Source organism: Microchirus variegatus (assembly GCF_963457635.1).
Source record: "Microchirus variegatus genome assembly, chromosome: 2".
NCBI lineage: Eukaryota > Metazoa > Chordata > Actinopteri > Pleuronectiformes > Soleidae > Microchirus > Microchirus variegatus.
The window spans coordinates 10,263,046-10,288,498 of NC_139803.1; the positions used below are offsets into that span (position 1 = coordinate 10,263,046).

At 41.8% G+C, this 25,453-nt stretch overlaps 1 protein-coding gene across 1 annotated transcript in view; it reads right to left on the bottom strand.

Annotated features, from left to right (window-relative positions):
- alcama (activated leukocyte cell adhesion molecule a) overlaps window positions 1-25,453 on the bottom strand; it is an 86,103-nt gene that overhangs the window by 24,816 nt on the left and 35,834 nt on the right. The window contains exons 2-6 of the mRNA XM_083910462.1: window positions 13,236-13,342; window positions 10,152-10,371; window positions 8,775-8,839; window positions 4,241-4,328; window positions 3,212-3,382 (exon numbers count right to left, since the gene is read on the bottom strand). Coding sequence (XP_083766588.1) covers window positions 3,212-3,382; window positions 4,241-4,328; window positions 8,775-8,839; window positions 10,152-10,371; window positions 13,236-13,342 — 651 coding nt within the window. The remainder of the gene's footprint in view (window positions 1-3,211; window positions 3,383-4,240; window positions 4,329-8,774; window positions 8,840-10,151; window positions 10,372-13,235; window positions 13,343-25,453) is intronic.

Here is a 25,453-nt window from a genome sequence, read left to right on the forward strand (position 1 = left end):
GTCATTTGTGCTTGTGAGGCAAAACTGTCCAATAAGCACCCGTCAATTTGAGAATATATAACATCATCGTAAAAAATCATTACAGAGCTGCAGAACTGAATGATTAATTATTTCAAAAAAAGAATCATCCGACTATTGTGCATGCATCACCTGCACCTCAGAGTGAAGTGCTGCTGTGTCACAGCACAATACTGTGGTGAATTTACAGTACTAACATACAGTCCTAATGATTCATTTTGAATTGCCACTAGAGAAGCTGCATCTTCCCAGTCATTCCAGGGTCTCATGATTTATAATTAGCTGATTTAGTATGCTTGTTTCTCCACTTAAATACATACATATTTGTGGTTGCGATATTGCGGTAAATTGCAATTACTTTGGTCAGGATAATGATCCACTTTAGAGTCAGACCAGCTGCACTTCTTGGCCACGATTCACCATGAAAAATGATTGATCAGCAGCTCCATGTATATGTATCTCCATTCATGAGGTGCTTTGCATAATCCATTTCTGATTTGAATGTCAGTGTGCCGAGAGCAGGATATATCTGACGCATGTATGTGTTCAAGTGGACTGTGATTTATAAAGGAATCATCGCCTTCAGGTGTAAAAGGGCATATTTCTTTGTATGTATACTCTTCTGAATGAGAGCCAAGGTCTGCATGGCACAGTAGAGAGCAGCCTGTGTGTGTTTTCCAGGTGATTTAATGAAGGTACAGACAGTGAACAGCTGTGTGCTGTGCTGTGGCTTTTCACAGAGGTTGCAGGGATTCCATGTATTCAAGGACACACTTTTAATGTAACATATGGAAACGTACTGTGTATTATCTGTAAGACTGGAGTGCCCGACTTCCCCTTCTTTTTCTCTTCCACATTTAGGTTTATTTTCTGTGTTGACCTTGAGTGTCAAATGTGAAATTCTTTCGATTTTAAGCATAGAATTTGTTATTCAGACGCTCTGAGGCTGCAGGCCGTCATTTGCTGAAATGACAAGATCAGTGAGTGCAAAATTGACCCCTCCATCGATCGGCTGCACCTCCGCCCAGGCCAATCAGCCACGGCAGGTTCATGTCTGACCCATCCCACCCGGTTCACAGACTCTTTGAACTTGCTCCCTCAGGCAAAAACACTGAGATCCATAAAAACCCTCACAAGCCCAGCCAGCGCTAGTGTTTACACACACACACACACACACACACACACACACACACACACACACACACACACACACACACACACACACACACACACACACACACACACACACACACACACACACACACACAGTATCCATTACATCATCAAAGGTTAAAGAGTCAGGTGAAGGATGTGCAAACAGAGCTACTGTACACATGTACGTCAACAAGCTGATCATGCAAAGACACCTGAGAGGAATATTTACGAGACATTTTGTAGATCTAATTTCCATGTTGTGTTTGTATAAAGGACTCTTCAGATCGGATCATCTTTTCATGATATCCATGCGTGTTCGTCCTATGTGGCTCTTTCGTATTTTTTGGTCTTGTGAATCCACACAAGATGAACAGTATCTGTTTGCATAAAACCATTCGCATGAGGAAGCATTTGTCCTCTGTAAGGACGGGCAAACAGTCAGTGGTGAAAAATTTAGGTTTAGAATATATAAATATTAATACCCAACTCCTACCCTACTGTGCATATATTAATAGAAATTGCGTAAAAAGTAAATATATCACGTTGTGAGACCAAAAAATGCAATTTGGTGCTGAATTTTCCATTTCCATATTGCTCCTTTATCACCTATATGCTGCGTATACGTGTATATATCAGCAGTGGCACATGTGCCAGGGACAAACTTTCACACACCCTATCAGCAGACTCGGAATCATTATCACTGTGTGAACACGACAGGCCACAGTTTACGTGAAAGGTAACATTGGAGTCGTGACGCTTCATTAGGGAACGAGGCCGTGTACAAGTTGTCAGGATGAAGTGCAGCGTGTGCAGCACATCCTCAAGTTTCTTTCCCCAATTGCTGGAAAAGTGAAGGGAGGGTTATCTCTGTAACATTTCCCCATGGAATTATGGAACAACTATGTTTGTTTTGGCTGCCATGTACAGTAATGTCAGCTGCAATAACAACATGTCACGTTAATTAATTGCTACCCGTGTGTGTGCAGTGAAATGATGGAAACCGACTATGGCGAGAAAATCTTACATGACCATGCTCTACCTTCTGTTTTATTCACCTCATCAGGTTGATCACTTGTTGCACTGCTCACCTGTGATGCTCTGCTCTTGTTCCACTCGGGTTACAATAACAGCTAAAGCCTGCCTGCACACACTCAGAATTTTTAAATCTATTCACACACTATAGAATCCAGTCAAGACGCAGGACCACACATTGCGTCTCCACTTTATTCAAACGATTTCAGGGAGGAAATTCTATTCTATTCTAAATATATTAAGCGTTATAATCAACCTAATAATTAACCTGACACAGTGTAAGATAATCTAGCCAGATAATCTGTTTAAATTAGGCTAAAATCAGCCACCCACGATTGTCCAAAGGGCCAGATTGGGACCGAAATTGGGCCAGTGGTCCTCGAATGTGGGGGCAGGTTTAAAGGTGCCATATGTAAGAATGTGGCCAAAAACAGTTACTACATTCTAATTCTAAATACTGAGGTCTTTTATGTTTCATTTTCTGACGTAACTGGCAACCCGTGGTTGCTCGGCAGCTGAGACTCTACTGACTGCAATGATTGGTAGACGGCAGTAGGTGGCGCCATATGCCAAAACATGATTTCAAAACATAAACATGATTTGCAATCTGCAGAATATTTTTTTAATGCAAATATTTTGTCTGTACTGTTGTTGTTGGTGAGTTCAGTTTGTTATATGAACATTATTCCTGAGTCTCTGTGACTTATTAGGAGGATTTTATGGCCAGTTGCTTTAGATTTATTCCATAATGCACCTTTAAGCTAATGGGTGAGTCTGAAATTTAGTATTTCACTTTGTCATCTACAGTGTAGAACCCAAAATACTAAATAATAATAAAAAAAAAACTAAGCTGCACTCAGAAAGAACCTCTGGACCAATAGTTATTTAAGATGGTCTGATGCACTTCTAGCCTGTATATTTTGAACTCTAACTTTGAACTCCCCCGAGTTCAAATGGATATGCAAATTTCAGAAAAAAGTAAGCGACCTCAAACCATTTGACTCACAATGAATGGGCAGAGGCTCCAGATCGTCGTGCTCGGTGGCCAGCTCGTGCTCAGACATGCAGGAGAACACGGCGCCGACGTCGTCCTTGGTGGCGACGTACTGGAGCGTGGAGGAGGTGGTGGAGAGGCCTGTGGCTGGATCCAGCCTCGTGCTGGGGGTGATCACAACAGCTGCAGAGAGGGAAGGAGACGGGTTAACAACACACACACACAGACAAAAACAAATAGACAGCTTCCACAGTATGTGCACAAACAATTGTTCAGCTGAAAAAAACCAGGTGGGTCACAAACCACAAACAAGTCTCCTGATCAGGATTCAACACAGCCTCCTATATATAGAGCAGCAGGCGTCTGAATTGGAGTGGCTTTCTTCTTCCCTCGCTGGATGCTTCTGTAATAACTTTGTCTATTTTCTATAGATCTGGGTAATCAAAGCAAACATGATAAACAAAATCATGCTGTCTTCTGCCTGCTGCTGCTGCTCTGCTCCTCCTCTCTGTAGCAGAAGCACTGCAGTGAGACCCACACGTCTACATCTACCTGCAGCATTTAAATCCTTCCAGGTTTCAGCTTTCTGAGCTTACGAGCCACAGATTTACAATTATTAGCCATGATAACTGATTCTATACATGGTTAGTGTCTGGGTGAAGTTAGCTGGCCTGGTTACTTGCAGACATACACAGCTTTTTAAAGAATCTATGCATAAATCTGATCACAAGTGGTTACAGGAGAATCATGTGATCAGGTCTTTCAGGGCAGATGCTGTAGCAGGCCTGACACTTAGGTGATACACTACGATGCAGCATCATATTACTACATCCCTTCACGACAACTCAACAACGGTGAATAATGCAGTTTTATTTTCTATTGCCTGCCTCGGGTAAATAAAAGCACAAATACAGATTTAATTTTCACTTTCCCCTTGCACAGCACACAAACACTGGCTCCTCTCCAGAGGATTTTTTTTTTTCCTGTACGACACGGTGTGACTGCCGGATAGTTTCTAGGTGCGTCAGCAAACAGCGTTACCTTTTCCATCAGCCACCAGGGGCTGGCTGTTCTTTTTCCACGTGACTTTAGCGGCCGGGTTGGCATCTGTCGCAACACATGTTCCCACCTGAGAGACAGAGAAAAGGGGAAAAGGTTTTTTTTTTTAGAATGGGATAAAGATGCAGGACGACATGATCCTGTTTGTTATTTATTAGATGAACGATATGAATTCATGCACTTAACCTGAATTAATAATGCAATCATTTTCACTACATCAATATAACATCAGCATGTCGTTTCAGTGGGGGAGGGGCAAAGTAAACACGCACAAAATTAATTGTGGAAGCAACTCCAGCACAAAAACCTCGACCAGCTGCTGCTGCACTGCAAAAACTAACATCAATGGAGCGTTCTTTTGTTGTATAACGCGATTCCTGCGTTCCAACATTAACGGGAGAATGTTGGACATTTACCAGCAAAGACAAACAACTTTCTCATTCAGGAATGAATAACTTTTTTGTGTGTGTCTCCGGCACACACTGTATCCCTGTTTGGTTACTGTATCTTCAGGACTGAAGGTCAGCAGAGCAGATATGCGGTGTGTGAACTAGATAGGGAGAGAGTCACAAGAACATTCCTGCTCTGCCAAAGCATGTGCTTTCATAACCTGTGCTGCTACACACACACCCACACACACACACACAAAAATGACACGTTTCAAGAAGTGCAATAGTGATATACAGTGGCATCAGAATCACAGAATGTGACTGTGTGGAACCCATATCTCACAACAGGACACGGGAATGTCAGGCCTCTGGGTGATAAACAGCCCACAGGATAATTTAATCCCAACTCTTCATGAATACAAAAACCCCCCCAGCTCACTTGGGTCACGGTCTGGTTAAACCTGAATGCAGCATATGATGCATAATTAGGGCCCGAGCGCGAATGTGCCAGGTCCAACAGCTCCTGGCACGAAGTGTGAGGAACCTATTGTTCCTGTTGAGATTATTATTTTTCTCCTGCCGTTGCGCTCATTTTTGAGGAGGTTAACATGCAAAAAAAAACTCTATAAATCTGGCACGGAGAAAAAATGCGATATTTGTAGCGCCCCCAGAAGTCGGGTCATGATCAGACAAAAGTCATGGAATCAGGATGAAATTTAGTGATTGTGTAAGGCTTACTCCAAAGTTTCTTAAAGGTGCCACATGTAAGAATGTGGCCAAAAACGATTACTACAATCAAATTCAAAATACAGAGGTCTATTAGGTTTCATTTTTTGACGTATCTGGCAACCCGTGGTTGCTCTGCAGCCGAGACTCTACTGACTGCAATGATTGGTAGACGGCAGTAGGTGGCGCCACATGCCAAAACATGATTTCAAAACATAAACATGATTTGCAGTCTGCAAAATATTTTTTTAATGCAAATATTTTGTCTGTACTGTTGTTGTTTGTGAGTTCATTTTGTTATATGAACATTATTCCTGAGTCTCTGTGACATATTAGGAGGATTTTATGGCCAGTTGCTTTAGATTTATTACATAATGCACCTTAAAGTATTTGTTTTGGTAATTTTTGACACAAAAGAAAGTGGCCAAAATTGTGATAAATACAACATTTTGGATTGTCTAAGTCGCACATAGTTGTTCCGATTTCAACCAAACTCGGTTCACTTGTTGCTCTCATGTTTCCAAACAAATGTCTAATGTAGTTCCATTAGCTCCATCCACCCAGAAGTCGGCCATTTTGGAAAAACTAAAATGGCTCGTCTACGCATTTCGACGAACTCATCCGAGCACGTTTGACCTAGTCGCGTCAAACTCCGTACATATGTTCTAGACAAAGTTAATGATGAAAGGTTGTTAAAGGATTTTCTCTATATCAAAAGGCGTGGCCTCAGCGCTCCGATAAATATGACGTAAAAATGGCAGGAAAACTACTTTACAATTCCACTTGCCACCGATTCTGCAAATATTTCCAAAAAAAAGCCCTGTTGATAAAAGATTGAACAGTAACGCTTGAGTGCTTTCTCTTTGAAACAGGCACATGTGTTAGTGACACCTGCGACAGATAAAAGCTTTGGAAAACAAAGAGACTTCAGGGGGTGATAAGGCGGAGAGGATCAGTCGCTTAATCAGAGCTTATGACCCCGTGATGCTCCTGGACGTCATCGAACTGGGTCTTTTGTTGTTGTTCTGATTTGATCCGAAAGTCCAAGAGAATGATCTTATTCCAGGCTCATATCAAGACGATAAAAAGCTGTTGCCGACGTCACTTCAGTCATTCACAGCTATTTAAAAGTGGGGTTAGGGTCAGGGTAAATAGGCTTTTGTTTTGCACACAAGCAAATCTGGAGCTGATTCATATCAGCCTTTGGTTTCTTGTTTCATAAGTACCTGACATTAATGCTCCGCTTCAGCTCATTTCGTTTTTTCTATTAAAATTTGAATTGTGCGAGCAGATGGAAACCGTTGCCTCTGCTCTTCTTTTTCTGCATCTTCCACCTTTCTACTTTAATTTGGAATTCTACTTGAGTATCAAGCATCCGTGCCCTCCACCATCCTTTTTTTCTGTGCAGGTTATCAAAACTAGAATCCCTCTCTAGAATCCAACGCAACCTTTTTTTCTTTTCTTTCTTTCTTGCTCGTACTCCCCTCGTCTCTGCCTGTCTGCATGTCTGTCTCCTCACAATACAAAATGCCCAAAGCTGTTCAATAGCACCTGGATTTTTTTAGCTTGGAATATCAATAGAGGCAGCACAGCTCATTTGATCCATAATAAATGTGTGTATGCTGCATGTGGTGGAAGGAATGTGCATTGCCTGCTAGAGCGAGGAGACGGATGGCCGCTGTGAATCTGCTGCCCACATCTTTTCCCCCCCAAAAAAATTCAACAGATACTAGAGTGAATGTGAGCTGGTGTGTGTGTGTGTGTGTTAAGAGAATTAAAACAGACGTAGAGACGTTCTTGCAGGAGTCAGGTGTTTAACTATGAATGCACGCTCAGATTTGAAGCAAACACACGCTGTCACAGTCTGGAAATATGTTGTGGTTTCTTCGTGGAGATATTTTCGGTTGAAAGCATTTTTTTTTATGGCGACCATAAGACACATTTTCATGCCGAGCTCAGTCATCTATCACCGCAGCCATCGTTCACCGAAGCTGAATCATAATCATGGGGCCCCAGTGGAAAATTAACAGCAGAAGCACTGATGGAGTGTGTGTGCGTGTGCGTGTACATGGGTCCGAACCCAAGACCGATGCTGTAAATGTAAGCAGCAGTGAGTTTGCATTTGTAATTTGCAATGTAATTGTTTTTGTCAGCCCATGTGTATATATAAAAATATAACAATGAAATGAAAAGAGAAGCAGCGGTTGCTCTGATTCCTTAAATAATGATTTAATTGCGCTCAGTTTTGACTCTTACTTCTGTCATCTGTTGGCGAGTTTCCACTAGCTTGGCACGGCACGGTTATTTTTGCGTTTCTACTAGCGATAGTACCTGGAACCTGGTACATTTTAGGCACGAGTGAGCCTAGAAGGCACGGCACGGCACGGCACGCGTTTCCACAAGCATAATACCTGGTACAAGATACTCTTTTTAGGACCCGCTTCCAAGCGAGCTGAGTCAACCCTATGCCAGACTGCCGGCCTCTGATTGGTCAGAGTGCCATCTCAGGAAGAGACGTCCGACGCAAGAATCGAGCCAAATAATGCCGAACTGTAGATCAGTTAAAAAAGACTTAGCGATCCTAAAAACGTGGCTTAATCTCCAACAATTACCAGAGAAATGTCTAAAATCTCTATATTTAACAAAGCAGTCTGGTGTATTTAAACCGCATCACAAACCCTGCCGCTGTATTTCAGTGTCAGACTTAGAGTCTTAAACCGTGCCGAGGTGAGCTGGGGGCTTAAGTGTGTATCAACAGTCATTTCCACCACACAAAAGAAGCAGTGACAGTGCAACATCCGGGAAACTTATATTAACTTTATGGCAGCAGTATCAATGGCTTTACAAATGTGTGCAATAATAAAGAATCAATACCATTACAGCCCCTATACATTGCACTATATGTTATCCCTTTTTTCAACATGGCGAGGCCTCAAACATCCTCCCACTAATTATGCATCTCTGAAAAGTTTGCTAATCGATTTCTACTCGGCCAACATCGAGTGGCAGTTGAACACAAGGTGGTTGTGAAATCTTGCGTAAAACTCTTTTTTTGTGACTAATTATTCCTTTTTCCATCGTCCACTCTCGTTGTCCTCAAAAGCCACAGGCGACTGGAGTTTAAATTATACATTATTTTCTGGTGTTGTAGCTACAACAGAAATTTACAAGATCAATCAAACGGACAAAAAGCAGTTCCCAGAGAGGATAAATATTTATATTCAATGCATAGCACTACAGAGCTTCCTTTCTGTTTAAGGAAAAAATGACTAAAGCCCACACACACACACACACACACACACACACACACACACACACACACACACACACACACAGATCATGTTTGTGTTTCAGTCCACTCGTAGGGCACACGACAACGTAAAGGCTGCAGTGAATCTTACCGTCGTTGCCTTGTCTCGCTGCAGCACTTCAGCTGTGTCCATAATCCTCACTGACGACGGTTTCTCTGCAAACACGAGAGAGGGGAGAGATGCAGCGATAAGAATCACAAAAGATGGAGGAATTTTTTTTTTTTTACCAACGCTACCATATTTTAAACACATCCACAGACCTGAGGGGCAAAGTGACAACAGACACACAAATAGATAATAAAGCCCATTCCATTCTAAACTCTTGGTGGCAAACTTGTTGGGCTGTTAATATTCACACTGGAGGACATCATTCCAACCTGCTCCTCTGTTAACTACATTACTTTCTCTGAGGCCTATTGAGCTATTCTCTTCATGTCCCATTTCACGCATGGCTTTGCAATACCCATTAGCAACTGATACATGGCCAGTTTTTGGGGAGTGAGATTTCTGATTTAGAATCGTGTTTATTAAAGAACAGAAAAACACAGGGGATTACTGTGTATTAAAGTTATTAAACAGTAAACTGGGTAGATTGGCATCTGCATGCCAATGTGAACCTTATAGTTTTTTAAATAATGTGGAAAAATGTCATTGAATTTGGCTGATTAGTCAGTGTTAATAATTTTCTGTGACTTTTTGACATCAAAATAGATTTGGACTTGACAGCATTCACAAGAGGATTAAATAATTAACCCCACAATAGCTGCCAGAGCCAATACACTGTATGTATGTGTGTGTAAATCCTTTCACAAAAGCCTGATTCATATATATATATCTTTTTATGGAATGGTTTTTGGGTGTTTTTTTGCTTCCGTTATGGATTATTTGGTACTTTGGCACATGCTGTATTTATCTGTCGAACTCTGTATCATAATAATATTTATAATATGGTGGAAAAATAGTCCCTCTCTAACACGAATCAACAAAACAACAATGCATCTATTATCACACGGTGGCAGCCACAGCAAACGCTTTACACTTGGACGACACAAAAGAATACATTTACGTGGGTCACTGAATGCATTCCAGAGCTGCACCTCCAAATCCAACAAACTGTAGATCCCGCAGAAGGGATGCAATTTACCAGGGTCTTTGAATGCATCTCATTCACTGCCCCTCTCATAGCAGGAGTTGCAGTTTAGAATATTTGACAACGAATAACCCTGTCAAATATTCAATATATATACTTTTTTTTGCTTGAAATTTCCATCACTATTTGCTGGAGGATGAAAATATGATAGTTTCAAAACTACATTTTTGTGACAAGTGCCGGAAGCAGTGTGGTCAAAATTGGTTGGTCGTCATTCTGAACTTTTTTTGGGTACATAAGTTAATTGCTTTTTTTTACCAGCAAAAACCCAGACATCTCATGTTTTAAATGGCAATGAGCAAGAAAGACAATCTTACTGTGGACGGCAACAGTACTGCGGTATTCCATGAGGTTGCTCTCTGACACTACCATGCAGGTGAAGGTCTTCTGGTCTTTGAGAGAGGCCTTGGTGATGAGCAGGCTGTACTTGTCGTCGATGCTGATCCGCCCGGCGTAATCGTCTGTGGCCTGAACTGTGGGCTGGTCGTTCCGGGCCTGTTTGACCAACAGATCGCCGGCAGTGCCGTCAGCTTTCTCCTGCAGCAGGAGAACACGCAGGGAGGGAAATAAATGTTTAGCGATTCTGCAAATGCATGCATCACCCACTTCTTATTTCTCTAAACAGATGTTCATCACATTCTCGCTGTATTAACTTGAATTAATTTCGGGTTTTTGAACGGAGTAGGAAAAATCCTCAAGCATGCTAAAATATTAATTATCTTCTGGAGCCTGTCAATCACACTGGGGACACATTGATGCACAATTCAAGACGAGGCATCTCCCTGTAATTTTTCAGCAACAGCACTGATAAAAAAGAACGAGAGCTTGACAGGAAATTGTCTCATAGTTTCATACGTCTCCCTCCTTCTTCCTCCCTCCTCCCCACTCTAAGGTCACGTCTACACAGTCGGCTGATTATGGCAATGATGCTGCTGCAGGTGCATCTGCAAAGTGATATACATTACATTCCCGCTCAGACTACAGAATAGCAAGCGTCGGTCTTAAGCGCGCGGCTGCTGGAGGGAAATTAATGAATAATTAAAAAAACACCTCTGCACCTCGGGAGTCTGCATATCATTTTTACATTTTTGATCAAAAACAGACAGCGCATCCTCTGAGTTCTGAAGAACAGCTTCAGACCACAATGTGACAGCTTTGAACACCAGTCGACTAACAATGAGAACTCCTGAATATCTTAAGAAGTAGCTTTTCTCTTTATTTTTACAAATATATTACAAGTATTCTTCTTCTTTTAATTAATATATTACTTTTACTATGTTGTATTTCGTCTAGGAAAAGCCAGACCATTCAGCTTGGCAACACAAAGATATTATCTTTGAAATATGACAAAGCGAAACAGTAAATAAGAAGCTGGGTCTTGTGTTTGATATTGTGCTGATGCCATAAATTACATTTCTGAATGGCAGGATTTGCCAAAAGCCTTTTTAGTTTTTAAGAGAACCGACACCAATCTTGTTGTTGTTGTTGTTCTGATGGATATCTTTGCTGACTGCGTCGAGACTCACTATTAACACTGACCGTTTCAAAAGCAGCCTTTTTCTTCTTTTTTTTAAGTCGCGATGACCTACAAAACTTTCCACATAAGAAAAAAACTACTCTCATAACGCCTGAAAACGTGCCTGTAATTGCACATGTCTATTTCCCACAGTGTGTGAGCACACATTCCTGAGTGGAACCCGCAGCCATAAAACAGAGCTGTGCGTTAAAGACGTTATCGCCCTAACGAGCAGCTCATCTACGAGGGCCATTCCATGAGAAACAGTTCAATTGGGCGTCACTTTAATGCATCCCCGTGTCTCTGCTGCACAGCGCATCGGACAGAGATTGAAAACTTTAATTTACCTGCAGAGAGGGAAAAAAAGGGCAAATGTGTTGGCTCTTGTCTTGGTTCAGTTCTTTAAAGATGGACTTGATATGGAGGCCACATAGTGTGTTGTTTTTTTCTCCCCCCCCCCTAAGATGGTGATAGTGATGCGTTATTCATGTGCAAATTTTGATATGCGTGGCAGTGAGTGGCTGTGCTTTTGATGACAGATCTGCTCTTCTTTCTCCAAGATCTGTGTATTATTTATTTTTGCTCTGTATATACTGTTATTATTTTGTGCATACTTTAGTGGCAGTAGAAGTTGTGTATATTGAGTAGAGAAGTACTGCTGTGTTGAGCAAATAGTGACATTGCGCTGGAGTCGGATTCAGTAGCGAGTCCGTTATTGAATTTTTGAGAAGCCATCAGAAAACGCTGAACCCTGAATAATAAAATATACCGTGTTCAAATTGGGTTGTTGAAAAGACGAGCACATTTGGACTTTTCACTGTCATGACCTCTTAACTGTACGTTTTCTAAAAGCTCCCAGTTCACGATGTTCTGGACGCAGCTGCATGGTCATGGTCGTGGTAGAAAGTAATTTAAAGTGTCCAGCTGAAGGTGAAACTCTGGTTTTACTTCCAAATAAAGTTTTTTTTTTTACTCCTCCTCCTGATAAGTTAATACTTTGAGTGCGTTTAAATGCACACACAAAAAAATTACTGGCAATAAACCGTTTAAGATACATGTCTCTAAGAATCAGATTAGATCAGATTATTGACAGAAACCTAGGTGTGTTACACAGGTTTTTCAAAAACCGATAACGGCAATAAACCAATTTTATTCCGTTTACATGAGCACTTGAATAACCAGATAACTACAAAACCCTGATAATATTCAGTTTTTTACTGTGCATGGAAACGCACTCATAGTTTCATGCTGGTTTTGGTCACGCATGTTTAGCGTTTAGGCTAGCATTTTGTTTTAAAATGCACGGTTGATTTAAAAGATTAAAAAAACACCGCACAGTGAAAATGACTTAGATTCTTCACAAGCGGACAACATTTTTTTCCTTCTTGCTGTGAACCTTTGCATTTCAGTTCCTCGTTTCTCAACCCACGGGTTTAAAAATACAAAACCTGCAGACTAAAAGTCTTAAGTCTTCGTCTTCCTATCAAATAAAAACATTAAAACGTTCGCAATGACAAAAGAATAACACCACTATGTTCGTATACTCCTCTCCTTTGGTAAAACGTCTGTGTGTCGGCTGTGGAAAATGTGCAAACTCTTTACAGATATAATTGTGGCAGTGTTTCCACAACCATTCATCCCACACGTTTTTAAATGCACTTGCCACTTATCCTGCCACCACGCAACCTACTGTGGTTACTCGGTAACAGTGTTATCTAAGGTGGCTTTGTGTTCCGTTTGTTAAAAGACTTGTTTGAAATATGGCCTGTTATTATATCAAAAATAAAGGGTTTTATTTTTAAATGCACCAAAATCCCCTCAGGCATACCACCACCACCACCACCACCAAGCCCCAAAACCCAGTGCACCACGCCAAACTACTTACATATTTCCACTTAATGAACATCAGATCATCGGGTGCAGAAGCTCCTTGGTTGCACGGTATAACGATGGTCTCTCCGTACAAAGCAGTCACACTGCTTGTCGCCCGCACTGCAAGACAAAAGACAGATATTCATAAAAAATGTGTTGTTGCTGTACAAAGAAAACAACAACAACAACAGGTGAACTGGCACAAACAGTCAGGTACAGTGTTGGAGGCTCTCTGGAGTGCAGCAGAGGAAACCTTGCAAGAACAATAAAAAAAAAGAAAACACTTTTATGTCATGAACACTTGCTCTGAAGTCTTTGATCAGCGGTGATGGGCAGAGAGAACACAAGAAAGAAAGCTAAAAATATGATCGTGGGCTTTTCAGACACTTTGTAAGGAGACTGTGGTTTGGCTGCGCGGCTCCTCCCGACTATAAGTGTTTCAAATGGATGGGTGTGAACACGAGTGAATCAAGCTCCACCACGCTACGTTGTCACTCCAAATTTTCAGCAGCCACATTTCAAACGTGCCTCCCATTAAAGTTTGAAGACAGGAGGTGGAAAGACGGGGTCGGGGGGTGGGGCCTGGGCAGGTCAAGCTCAAGCCGCAAAAACCACTTCCTCTGTCCACTAACGTGAGAAAGCACTGCAGTGAGAGAGGGTTGCTATGGTGGCACAGGCCAGTCATGTGAGACGTGGGTGGGAAGAGGGTGGAAGAAAAGGAGTTGAGGGAAGATGGATGGACGGGGGGGTGGGGGGGAGGACACGGAGGTCTTCACGCTCCAAATCTTCTTCTTCTTTGAGCTTTTCTCCGAACAGGTCGGACGAGAGGCGTTTCAGATTCTGGACATTCCAGAGCGATGAGGACACACGAAAGTGCAGCGGGCGCTTATTTCTGAAGCCAAGACCTCAGGCTGGACTTTTCATATCATATATATGTATCCACTGCTCTGAGCTATGTTTTAATGATATCACAGCAACACACAACAAGGATCAGTTTCCACTGCATTGCTTTAAAAGTATGTTACGTGGGGGGACACTAAAACAATCTCTATTCATCTAATAATTAACTAGAGCTGAAACAATTACTCAATTAAACAATTATTCATGGATTAATCAATTATTAATCACTATTTTCAGAATCAATTCGTCAGTTTGAAGCTTTTTTCATGATTAAAACAAGTTCTCTGATTGTTTCAGCTTCTTAAATGTGAATATTTTCTTCGTTTCTTTGCTCCATAAAACAAAGAAATCATTAAATGTGAATCATTTTGGCTTGTGGACAAAAACAAGAACATTGGAGAACATCAAAATATATGAAAACCTGACAATACATGCCAAATTTAAAGTAGTGTTCTTTTATTTTAAACTGTGTCATGTCTAACAAAATGAAAGGAAAGCATCATGAGGGAACCATATAAAAATGCACCAAAAATTTAGAATTTGGGAACAAAAAATGTCTTAAAAAAAAAAATAATGAAGATGAAAACTTGGTTTTATGTATTTGCTCAGATGAAAACCACCCATCAATGGTGTTCTAGTGTTAACCACTAGCAATTATTACATATACAAATATAGACAGTGGTCCGGTATTGATGTTTTTTAGGATGTAAAAAGTCTGAGAGACGAGAACTGATTGTGAAAAATAATTTGTGAAGACAAGATAATGAAAAAAAACAAATGTGTTGACGCGAGGCTCCATCTTTATCACACAAAAGTACTTTTTTTGTAATCCCAGTGCTGTTTAGAAGGACACATTGTGCAGAATAATCCTCACACTTGGCTTCATTAATCAGTCGTTAAACCACTTCGACTGTTTGACGTCTGTCAGCCCCCACAGGAGCGGGAAAATATGACCTTCATATCAGCAAAAACCTCCGCTCTATTCTTCCCTTCCTTTTGACAATAATGAGGAACGGCGGCAGCTGTGACTTTTGCGTTGCTGTTTATTAACAAACAAAAGCACGTCGACAAAACAACGACGACGACTTTCATCGATTTCTTCTGTATTTTTCGAGAAAGTCACAAACAAAGACTGCGCTTTCTAACGAACTCGACGTGTTTTACAGTTCTGATGAGAAAGTTGCACGTTTTCTGTGGTAATGACGTACGCGGGGAAGTCGCATGGGACTCGACTAAATTTATATCATCTCTGAACACACAGCAACAGTAACGGTGAAGTAAACAAACTGACAGTCTGAACTCCAGCGAGAAGGATAATTGTGGAGAGTCTGTGAGCCTGGAAACTACAGAGTGTGACGAACAAAAGTGTTGGAAGGAAGAAAAAAAAAGATAACTCTAATTTCAGGAGTGATGATGAGTGGGTTCTGTGCCTTTGCCTCACATTACGGCTTTTTTGCATTTAATCAAAGGTGTCAGTGTTAGTGACCTACAGATGGTACAAAGGAGGAGTGGTGAAAAGTGTCAGGGAAATGGCTGACACCTTTCTATTCAACAGTATGACATCAGCCACAGAGCGAGAAAGACAGAATATGAAGTTTATAAAGGCACAACAACCTGTTTAGATGCAGCCTTACTTCTTATTTTTTTATTAGAAATCAATCACTGTGGCTAAACCTGAAGAAAAATGGCCAGAAAATGACCCAAAATGAAGAACATTATATTCAAGTCAACCCTAATTACTCTGCTGAATCTTACATTAAAGCAAACATTAGCGATCCTAAGTCCTTTCCATTAACCTCAAACTTGGCAGATTTCAAAATGTCCATGAAGGAAATGGGTTTTCATGTGAAATAGGTGAAATTGAGAATGAGTCACCATTTCTCCCACCCCCCCCTCCATTGTTCACATTATGCTGAGTTGAGAAACGCCTTTGTGGAAATAAATGTCTTCAAAATAGAGAAATGTTCTCTAACGATGACAGATCGTAATGGCTGATTAAGTCTAATATCCATAATTTGGCTCCGTGTGTGTCTTAATCCTGGAAAATACGTCAAGGAGGTTTATTTGTTTAAGACTATTTGTAATTTATGTTCTACCCCGGGCTTTGCTGGTCTATATTTCTAAATAATGGCGTCTCGTAAGCCTAATTTGGCCGGGGCATGTTTTGTACGCATGGGACAACAACAGAAGATAACGAATGAATCATGTAGTAAACACAAACACGTGGACCAAGGGTTCGAATGAAGGCAATTAACCAACACGCCCAGATAACGTGAGCTACATTTGCATGTAGAACGGCCCATTTGTACTCTACACAAGAGACAGAGACGGGTGGAGCCGGTGAACACCACGAGAAGTCAGGGGGGGCATAATGGAGTCCAATCAGTCAGGAAAACGACAAAGAAGCAACCCAGAGTCGCAGTGAAACAACTGTAAAACACGCTGCCAGAGCTCAGAAAACACAGAGCGACTGCCAGGCGCTGGGCTGTTTGACTCGAGGGGCTCTGCGGCGAAGCAAGTTGTCAAAAGTCACAGTCGACAAAAAAAAGGAAATACTCGAAATCCCACTCGTTGTCAATCTCTCTCATCGGCATGAAGTTTCAGTCTATTTCGGATCAAACGCAATAAAAATAACCCTTTTTAACAGTCGCTATTTTGATTCCTGCCATTCTGTACTTGGCGCTCCTTACTAGAGTTCTGTAAACGACGTCCGTACCAATGCACGGAGGTATGTGACGGAAATAATGTTTGGGGCGGACGCAAACGGACGAAAATGGAGTATAAATTGGCCATAATGCAGACAAATTGAAAGAGGATGTCTCTCCTCCGAGCAGAGCACTTCACACCTCATTCAATCAATCAATTACCCACTCGTGCTTGTACACTGGGAGGGAACGACTTATTCTGTGTATGGTAATTCACTGAATGACCCTTTAATGAACAGGAGACACCATGTGGTTTAACACGTCATAGGTTCTCGTGCAGCAGCAGTAAATCTGCTCCTGTGCTTCCACAGCGTGTTTGTGAAACTCACTCCCTTCATCTATCTTTATTTCTAAAACCCTGTCAGGGTCACGAGCTGCTTATTGCCTTTCCTCCTCCGGGCATAATTGTTAACCGTACCTACGAGGAGAAGACAACAGTGTTTGTCTATTTTATCTCCCCAAAGTGCGAGCTATAAGTCATCCAGTATCTGTGATATCACCCTCAACAAAAGAGCAGGCTCTGTCTGGAAGCCAGCCCACGACCACAGTGCATTGTTCAAACAGGTGGGGGAAGGAGGCAGGAGCACATTAGCCTGGGCTTGATTAAGAGCCTGGTGGAGGATAATGCACAGCACAACACTGTGAGTGCTGTGGTTCTTCCTCCCTTTATTGGGTTTTAAATTGTCTTTTTTTAACCAACTGCTTTGTGCACCGCCGACATAAAGCATTTACATAATCATATGCGTCCAATTGGAATGCGTCCTGTAATGCTAACTAAACAAGTGAATTCATTTCAAAGAACTCAATTAAAAGTTTTTTGTTTTTTTTGGTCAGTCTATAGTTTAATTAGAATTCCAGGGCTAATTATGTATGAGTGAAGTTTATATGCTGCACTACAACAATTTTACTGTTAATCTCTGCAGCTAATTAATGATTCTACAGGAAGCGTTTTTATTAGATCTCATATCATGTATAATGCTGCTGGAGATAAGGGGCTGTGGTGATTGGAGAAGGTGCAGTCTTTTACTGCTACGTTAATTTTTCACTCACATCTTCATCTCCTCTGCCTGAGACTTCACTCTCCTTCAAGACGGTAAATCTGTGAGCTGCCATCTTGTGTCTGTATTAGTGCTTTGCTGTCAGGTTGATTGGAAAGCCACTTCTCGCTGACTTTTCCCCGCTATGCTCGGTAACCACCCTTCCAAAACATTAACCTGCAAACCCCCCCTCTGTCCCGAGGCGTGTATTTTGTTTGCTCTGGCAGCTCAAACACAACTGTGCTTATCTCACGATTATCTAGCAGCAGAACAATGTGTTCCTGGGGAGATGAAACCAGACCTCTGTGTGGTCTCCCCGCCATTCAGCCGGCATCACAACAAAAGCACCTAATCCCATTCTCCAAACTCCTTTTCAATATGTTTTTCCCCTCAAGTTTTTCAACGAGTTGAAGTTTGTGCAGCGGTAATTCTTTTTCACATCTCCTCAGACGACTCCGTGTTATCACACTGTAAAGACGATGTTGACAGGGAGAGCAAGGCGACTCTAGATTTTACATAAAATTGAAGTCAACAAAGTTTGGAAGTATTTCAACAGCTTGATGCAAATGAAGTGATCTCTTCTCAACTCTAGCTGTAGAACAATCTTTGCACAACAATATGTGCTTTTAACCGTCGCCGACAGGATTTGGCACGCGTATTTCTCATTACCGCAACTCCTAGACCGTTTGTGATATCATCTGTCCAGGGTGTGACCCCCGATGTTTTGCCATGTGTCAGTTGAGATTGGCAGGATAAAGCAGGAGAAGAAAGATGGAGTTTCGCCAGCGTGTCTCACGCTTGTGACGTCAGCTTCCCAGCACCGTTATTCCTTAACGTTTGAATAACTGCCAGATATCTAAAGTGAAAGTTAGAAGCACTCACTCATTGTACATTTTTCTGACAATATTACAGCCATAAAATCAATATAAATCCAGGCAGCCTCATTATCTTGGCGGTTAATGTCCGTTCTACTCGATTTATTTGGCAAACACCTGCTCACGCTGCAAAGAAACCTTAAAAAAGATCTTTCATTTCTTTGTCTGAAACTGAAATTTGGGATCCCCAAATTTACTATTAAACCGACCTGCAGATCAACCTCAACAACCAACTATTTATCCTGCGTCCCTGCCTCCTGCAGCTTTAATGCGCGTCCATATATTATATTATATTCACAAAGTCATAAAAATGCCCTTTAATGTGATATGCAAATTTCCTCTGGTCTGAACTAAACCTCCAGCAGCAGCAGCAGCAGCCGTGGAAAAATTAGGTCATAAAATTATTCTCACTATACAGAAATCTGAAGTTTTGGTCGGATTAAACTAAAAAAAAAAAACATTTATTAGCATTTCACAAAACGTCCCCGCTACAGGAAGCGCTGTGTTAAAGCCTGGGGACAAGTTTTGTCACTGAGCAGACAAAGACTGAACAAAGCCCACCAGGGGAAACCCACATATATGAATTTTAGAGCCTTAAGTCTTATTTTTCATACAGTAATTCCTCCTTGTCAACGTTGTCAAGTCAAACTACGCGCAAGTCTAACATTATCTACATCCAGACGATGTGGATTGTATCGTGCCAAACTGGAGCGGCTCACGGCACGTCACAGTGAAACGTGTTTCCTTATGTCGAGCACATCCGCCCAAATCCGACGGAAATTCCCATTACATTGTGCCACCTTGTCCCCGGGCACCTCCCTCCTGAAAAAACCCAGGAAGCATGGTGGATTTAATGCCAAGTGACAACATAAAGCACCCATAAACTTGCAAGAGTGTCCCTTGTCACCTTCAGTGCCGCAGGCGTGCGTGCGCGCGCGTGCATACCTGCATGTGTTTGCGTTCAGTGGATGTGAGATCTAACTAAAATATATCCTTGCACAGCATTGAGTTGGTTGAGTCGGATCAAAATGACAGTAAACGTAGATCATCATTTTTTAAAAAGCACGTCAGTACCAGTGGCTGCAGAGGTGATGGATGGAGTTTTTACTTCACATATTATTACAGCGAACAGAGAAACTTATCATTAAAAGTTTTTAAGAAAGAAAAGTGGTCCTTTTATACGATACTTTATCCTTAGATTACTTTTACTCATGCATTAATGTAAAAGGCAGGATTTAGCCGTTCACTTTTTACAGTTTTTCAGGTTACACGTTTCACGTCTGTGTTTTCCAAGAGAAAGTGATCGTACAGAACATCTGCTCCGTTCTGCATTGTTTCTCAATAACGGTGATCGGCAAATGCACACAGATTGGTGACCATTATTCTAATTGCCACGGTGAGCTGTGAACAAGGCAGCTGCATCACAAGCAAATATATATACATTCTGCTGCAGCCACCGCTCTACGGAGATCAGTTTGTCACGTGGGCTGCGCTAAATGTGGAATAAATGAATGAAATATGAATGCATTAGTGAGCCGCATGGTCATGGATGTATGAGTGGAATTCATTACGCTTAACTCTCTGTGGACAGAGGATGCAAAAAGGAGGAGAAGAAGAAGCCCTACATTTTTTCGAAAATCCACTTCATGACTGGAAAGCCATCAATAAATAAGTATGTGTAGAAATGATAACAAAAAAAATGTGGTGAATCACGCCTGGAAATGCTCGCTCTAGCAGGCTACACTGCAAACAATGCAAGTGATACATCCCATCCCCTCATGTCTGCCCTATAGTCATAGCTCCGAGCTAAAAACACATGAAAACACTGGTAAAAGCGAGCGAGAAGGAGACAGCGAAGGGAGGTTTGCTCATGTTTCCTGCAAGATTGCGAGGGCTACAGATACCAGATTCTCTTTTATCCCCCCCCCCCCCCCCCCCCCACAGATAAGTTTATGTATCAGCAAAGTGAAGTGGATTTCAACAAATACGATAAAAATTGTTTAAGAAGCAAATCACGGTGAAAGGTTACGGGCGACATGATGCAACTTTGTCAACAGTAGCAAACCGAGAGCGTTGTCTCGCTCACAGACGCTGGAAAACAGCTGCAAAAAAAAAAAAAAAAGATGTTATAGACATGAAAGTAAAGCAGTGTGACATTAGGTATGTGAAACTTCCCACACAGATCCACACACACACATTTCTGGCAACAGAGGGGAACAACGGCGTGCACACATTAAAAAAAAAAAAACTCAGCCTCATTTATCAACCCGTCCAAATTCTGTGTCTGAGCATTCATGTATAAAATGCCACCATGGTCATTTTTTTCCCCCTCTTGTTTCGGCGACCTTGTGGACAGCTGGAGAAACATTTGCAAGTCTGCTGTCGCTCTGATATCTGAAATGTTAGAGGGTAAGCGTCCACTCAGGCGCGGAGTTGATTAACATGCACGCATTAGCATAACAACACGTCCACTCGTCTCGACTCGGGAGCATAATGGGAGCAGCTTGACATTGTTGTGATCACTGCGATAGGTGGACAGCTCTCCTCATGCAGATAAGTGCAGTTTATATAAATGCTGCGTTTTGTGCCGGATGGTGTAGAATTACAGCTGGGGCCCCGTTACGTTCCCAAGGGAAGGAATGTGTGACACAAAAATCTGCCACTGTGCAAAATGTAGTAAGACGTCTGTGCCAAAGCAGCTTTATAATGGGTGATGATAGAGATCATGGTCCTCACACTGGCAGACGGCGCGATGTTCGTTTTCCATTTGAACATGTGCACGCCATCAGCAGTTAAAATGAAACACAAAGTTTGGATTATATTGGCTTGTAATAAGCAAGAAAAAAAAAAAAAAAAAAAAGGTGATCGACCACTTTCCCCGCCAGTGCCAGTTGACAAGTTCACCGTCCTGTTTTCTTTTTCGGGGGCACGACGAGTTCAATGTCACAAGTGCTCTGGAAAAGTGGGGAAGGGTTAGCGCAGAGCACAGAGCAGCCTCCATTTTTTTTTCCATTTTTATATCTTTATTTTACTTCTGTCTCTTCTTTACCAACAGAGCGGGATGTATTTATTTGTGGCTACATTGACAGTTACCGTGTCCGGAAAAATGAAAACGTCAATATTTTATCCACCACTACCGATCAAACGTAGCAGTCAGTCAGTATTCTTGACCAGATGAAATGCAGTGTTCCTTTGTCCCAGGGAAGACAAAAGCCTGCTGTTTAGTCCAGTGACAGTGAAGCTTGAAATATAAATGAACTACACTGAACTAAATCTGTTCCAACATTTTAATGGTCTGTTGTACTGGTGACATGTTAATTTATACGAATAATGTATTTCATGATTACAGTGCACTATATAAGACTTAAGTTTCCGAATTGGACGATATTTCTCATGCATTCTGCACCATGCAACTTGCTGGCTTGTGAATTGGAGTCTTAATAGTCTTCACAACATACTACAAAGTCAGTAGCAAAGGGATTACCCTGCACTTCTTGCTTAGGAGGTCAACACTCAACAGGTCAATTGACCAATATTCGTGTCGTGTAATTTGTATAATGATAATACCCCCCCCCCCCCCCCCCCGCGAGTTGGAATAAATCAATTTGTGTCTTTCCAGGTAATAACTCCTCCAACAGCAGAACAGTTCTGTGTAAAGCATTGAATAAATAATAAAAAAAAAAGACTTAAATTAGCACAAGCCGCTGTAGCAACGAGGCAAAGGCCTTGAGAAGATGAAACTTAATCAACAGTAAGAATCTCACAGGACACAGAGATGATATAAATTCTAATGTCCCAGAACTAAATTGCCCAATTACTGATCATATATTAGCAAACCCTGCTCGACCCAGCTCAAATCATATGAGTGAGAGTCAGACTCTGGGTTGTCTCTGGCTGTGTGTGTGTGTATGGGGGGGGGGGATGTGTGTGTGTGTGTGTGTGTGTGTGTGTGTGTGTGTGTGTGAGTGTTGCATATCTGCATGAGTCATCATGAGGGTTTCTGCCAAAAGCGAGCGATCAAAGGTTCACTGAAAGTCAGACTTTAGGTTTGGCTATAAATGGCAGCTCGGGCTGAGGAGGAAGCCGCGGTCGCACTGTATGTTGACACTGTGTGTGTCAGCGGTGCATGCAGGGAGGAGGGGATGTTTATACTTCACCCCCACACTGTCTGTCACCAGATACGTACAACAGACTCAGCCGCACCCCCCACCTCCTCCTCCTCCTCCTCCGACAGGCCTCGGACCTGCCTCTACACTGTTAACACGTGTCCCCACTCTGAGCGATGGCACTGCTGCTGCTGTACAGAGCAACAATGCATAAAACACTGGACTGGTAACTGGTAGAGTGTTGTTAACTCCACAGAGATATAATACTGCTACACTTCCAACAAACAGTTTTTTATGCTCAAGATATCGTCATTAATTTGTCCCTGGGATTACGATAAAAACCTCCAGAATCACTATCTATGTAACAACAATAAAAATATCTGATTTATACCGATTGCCTTCTGAACTGCGTTCATGTAAACAGTTTGTAAAAGTATGACCTTAACTTCGACATAACCTGGATCAATGCAACATTTAAATACCTTGTCCTGATTTTCATGTATGAAATTTGATTTTTTTTTGGTGTACTTTTTGCCTTGTAGCAGCCTTGAAAGCAATTATGTCTTTTCAGTACATGAACAAAACAACATTCAGGCCCCTAAATTCTAATCCAGGCATTTAGTTCACCCCCTTTTAATTGCAAGCATAAATGTAATGATGCAATAATATCGGTGATAACGACAAGTTAGAAGTGTAAATAATGATGTAGTGGTAAAAACAGGACAGATGGACGACGCCACCGTCCTTTAATTGTCCTTTGCTTTAGTGTGAAATGTATAACTTTTTTTTTATTAACTACGATCATCCACTCTGTTTTAGTGCCACGGACGATTCAGCTGCCGCAGTAACATGCACAATAAGCTTAAGGTTTTACTGGCAAAAGTTCACCACAATGTTTTCCGATCATCACAATGCAGCATCGAGTTGACATGGACCGACCCTGCTTTAGATAATGCACACACTTTAAAGGCGGGTGCATTACACCTGTGGTCTGCAGCGTTATGTGATTTTCATAAGTGCTTCGTGTTTTATGTGCAAAAAAGTTGCGTTGGAACGGCTTTCGTCGGTTCGCCGTCATTTCACCAGAGGTTATCGTGATATTTTACTCGTGTTGAGCCATACTGTTCTCATTCCGAGAGCGTCATGTGCTTACAGATGCACGGGACGTCGCTCCGAGTCGCTCATGGCAGAGTCCATTGACGCTGAAACATCACTGTGATCAAGCCGGTACTCTGCAGCCACTGACAAGGAAAATATATTATTTATAATAATTTAGGATGTATTATTAGTCGTGGAAATGCTGACGATATTAATAAAATAAAAGTCTGTCTGCGAGCCAGCAGTGAATATCCACTAAAGCCCAGCCTTATTCTCAGTCCTATCCCGGTCCCTAACCCGAAACTCATCGCCTCGAGGCGCCGTCGGTGGGTTTACATTGGAGTCCGTCGTAAGCCCGGTGCGTCTCTTTCAGACACGGAGGTCCACCCTTCGAGATAAGAACGCGCTGAGTTGAGCCAGAACAGGTTTTGAGTGTATCAAAGAAGAGATTGATTGTCTTAAATCAGTGTCTCAGCCATCGCACGTCCATGCCTTAAATCAATACGGCCCAATTAGACATAGCCCTGAGAGAGTTTTCTCATGGAACTAATGAAATCCTCCAGTGTGGAATCATTAGCACCACTCACAGACCCTCTTTAAAGCACTATTTCGAGTGAGTATGCTGTAACGTTGGCTTGTAATGTATGTCGGGATCACATTATTTTCCCCATGCATTATTTATGTTATGACTGTATAAGTCGATGTCTGCCAGGTAGCTGCTGATGCAAAGTGCAGTTGACGTGTACTGTGTATTGTCTATAGGCAGACGTCATCAAACTAAATGATATCCCTTCTTCTCCACTTTGTTTCAACGCAAAATTGATGTTAAAAGAGATAAAAAAGGTCCAAATCTACTTGAATGTGCGATGTTAGGGTCGGAGTGTTCCGCACAGCAGATTAGAACATGTAAATAATGCCTCTGTGCTGTGAGTTTTCCGAGGGGAGAACAATTCAGCTCCACTGGTTCTGCACCCTCGACCCCATCAACACAGTGGGGAAAATAAGCGGTTGGCACTTCCACCAGTCACACATAATGGTCCGCACCTGGTGGAGATGCAGCCATGCAGATCCCTTTTGCCAAAAATATAAATGAAAGCTGTAATCTTATTTCGGGAGATGTAATTGAAAACAAGCCAGTGTGCCAGGGCCAGGAAGTGTAAGTGAGCAGATGGTAATTAGCTCCAGTATGATCCGCGGATCAGATTAAGGCCAAGCTCCAGCACATTAGTGAGGAGACAGTTTGATCCTGCAGTTTACATTTTAATTTGAGCTTTTCTGGCGCACATACAACTAACACTGAATGAAGACGGCCTCCCTCGCCCCCCACCTCCTCAAAAATAAATCACTATTTTAGCATTCTACTTTCAACTGCTTTTAGTAATTCGAATTCATGTCCAATGTGGGAAGACTCGGCGTTGCATATTAATAGGATTCCGTGCAAGAGATCATGAGATGAATTACTCTTACCAAGGTCAAACATAAGCAAGTTGAATGAAAAACTCTTCATTCA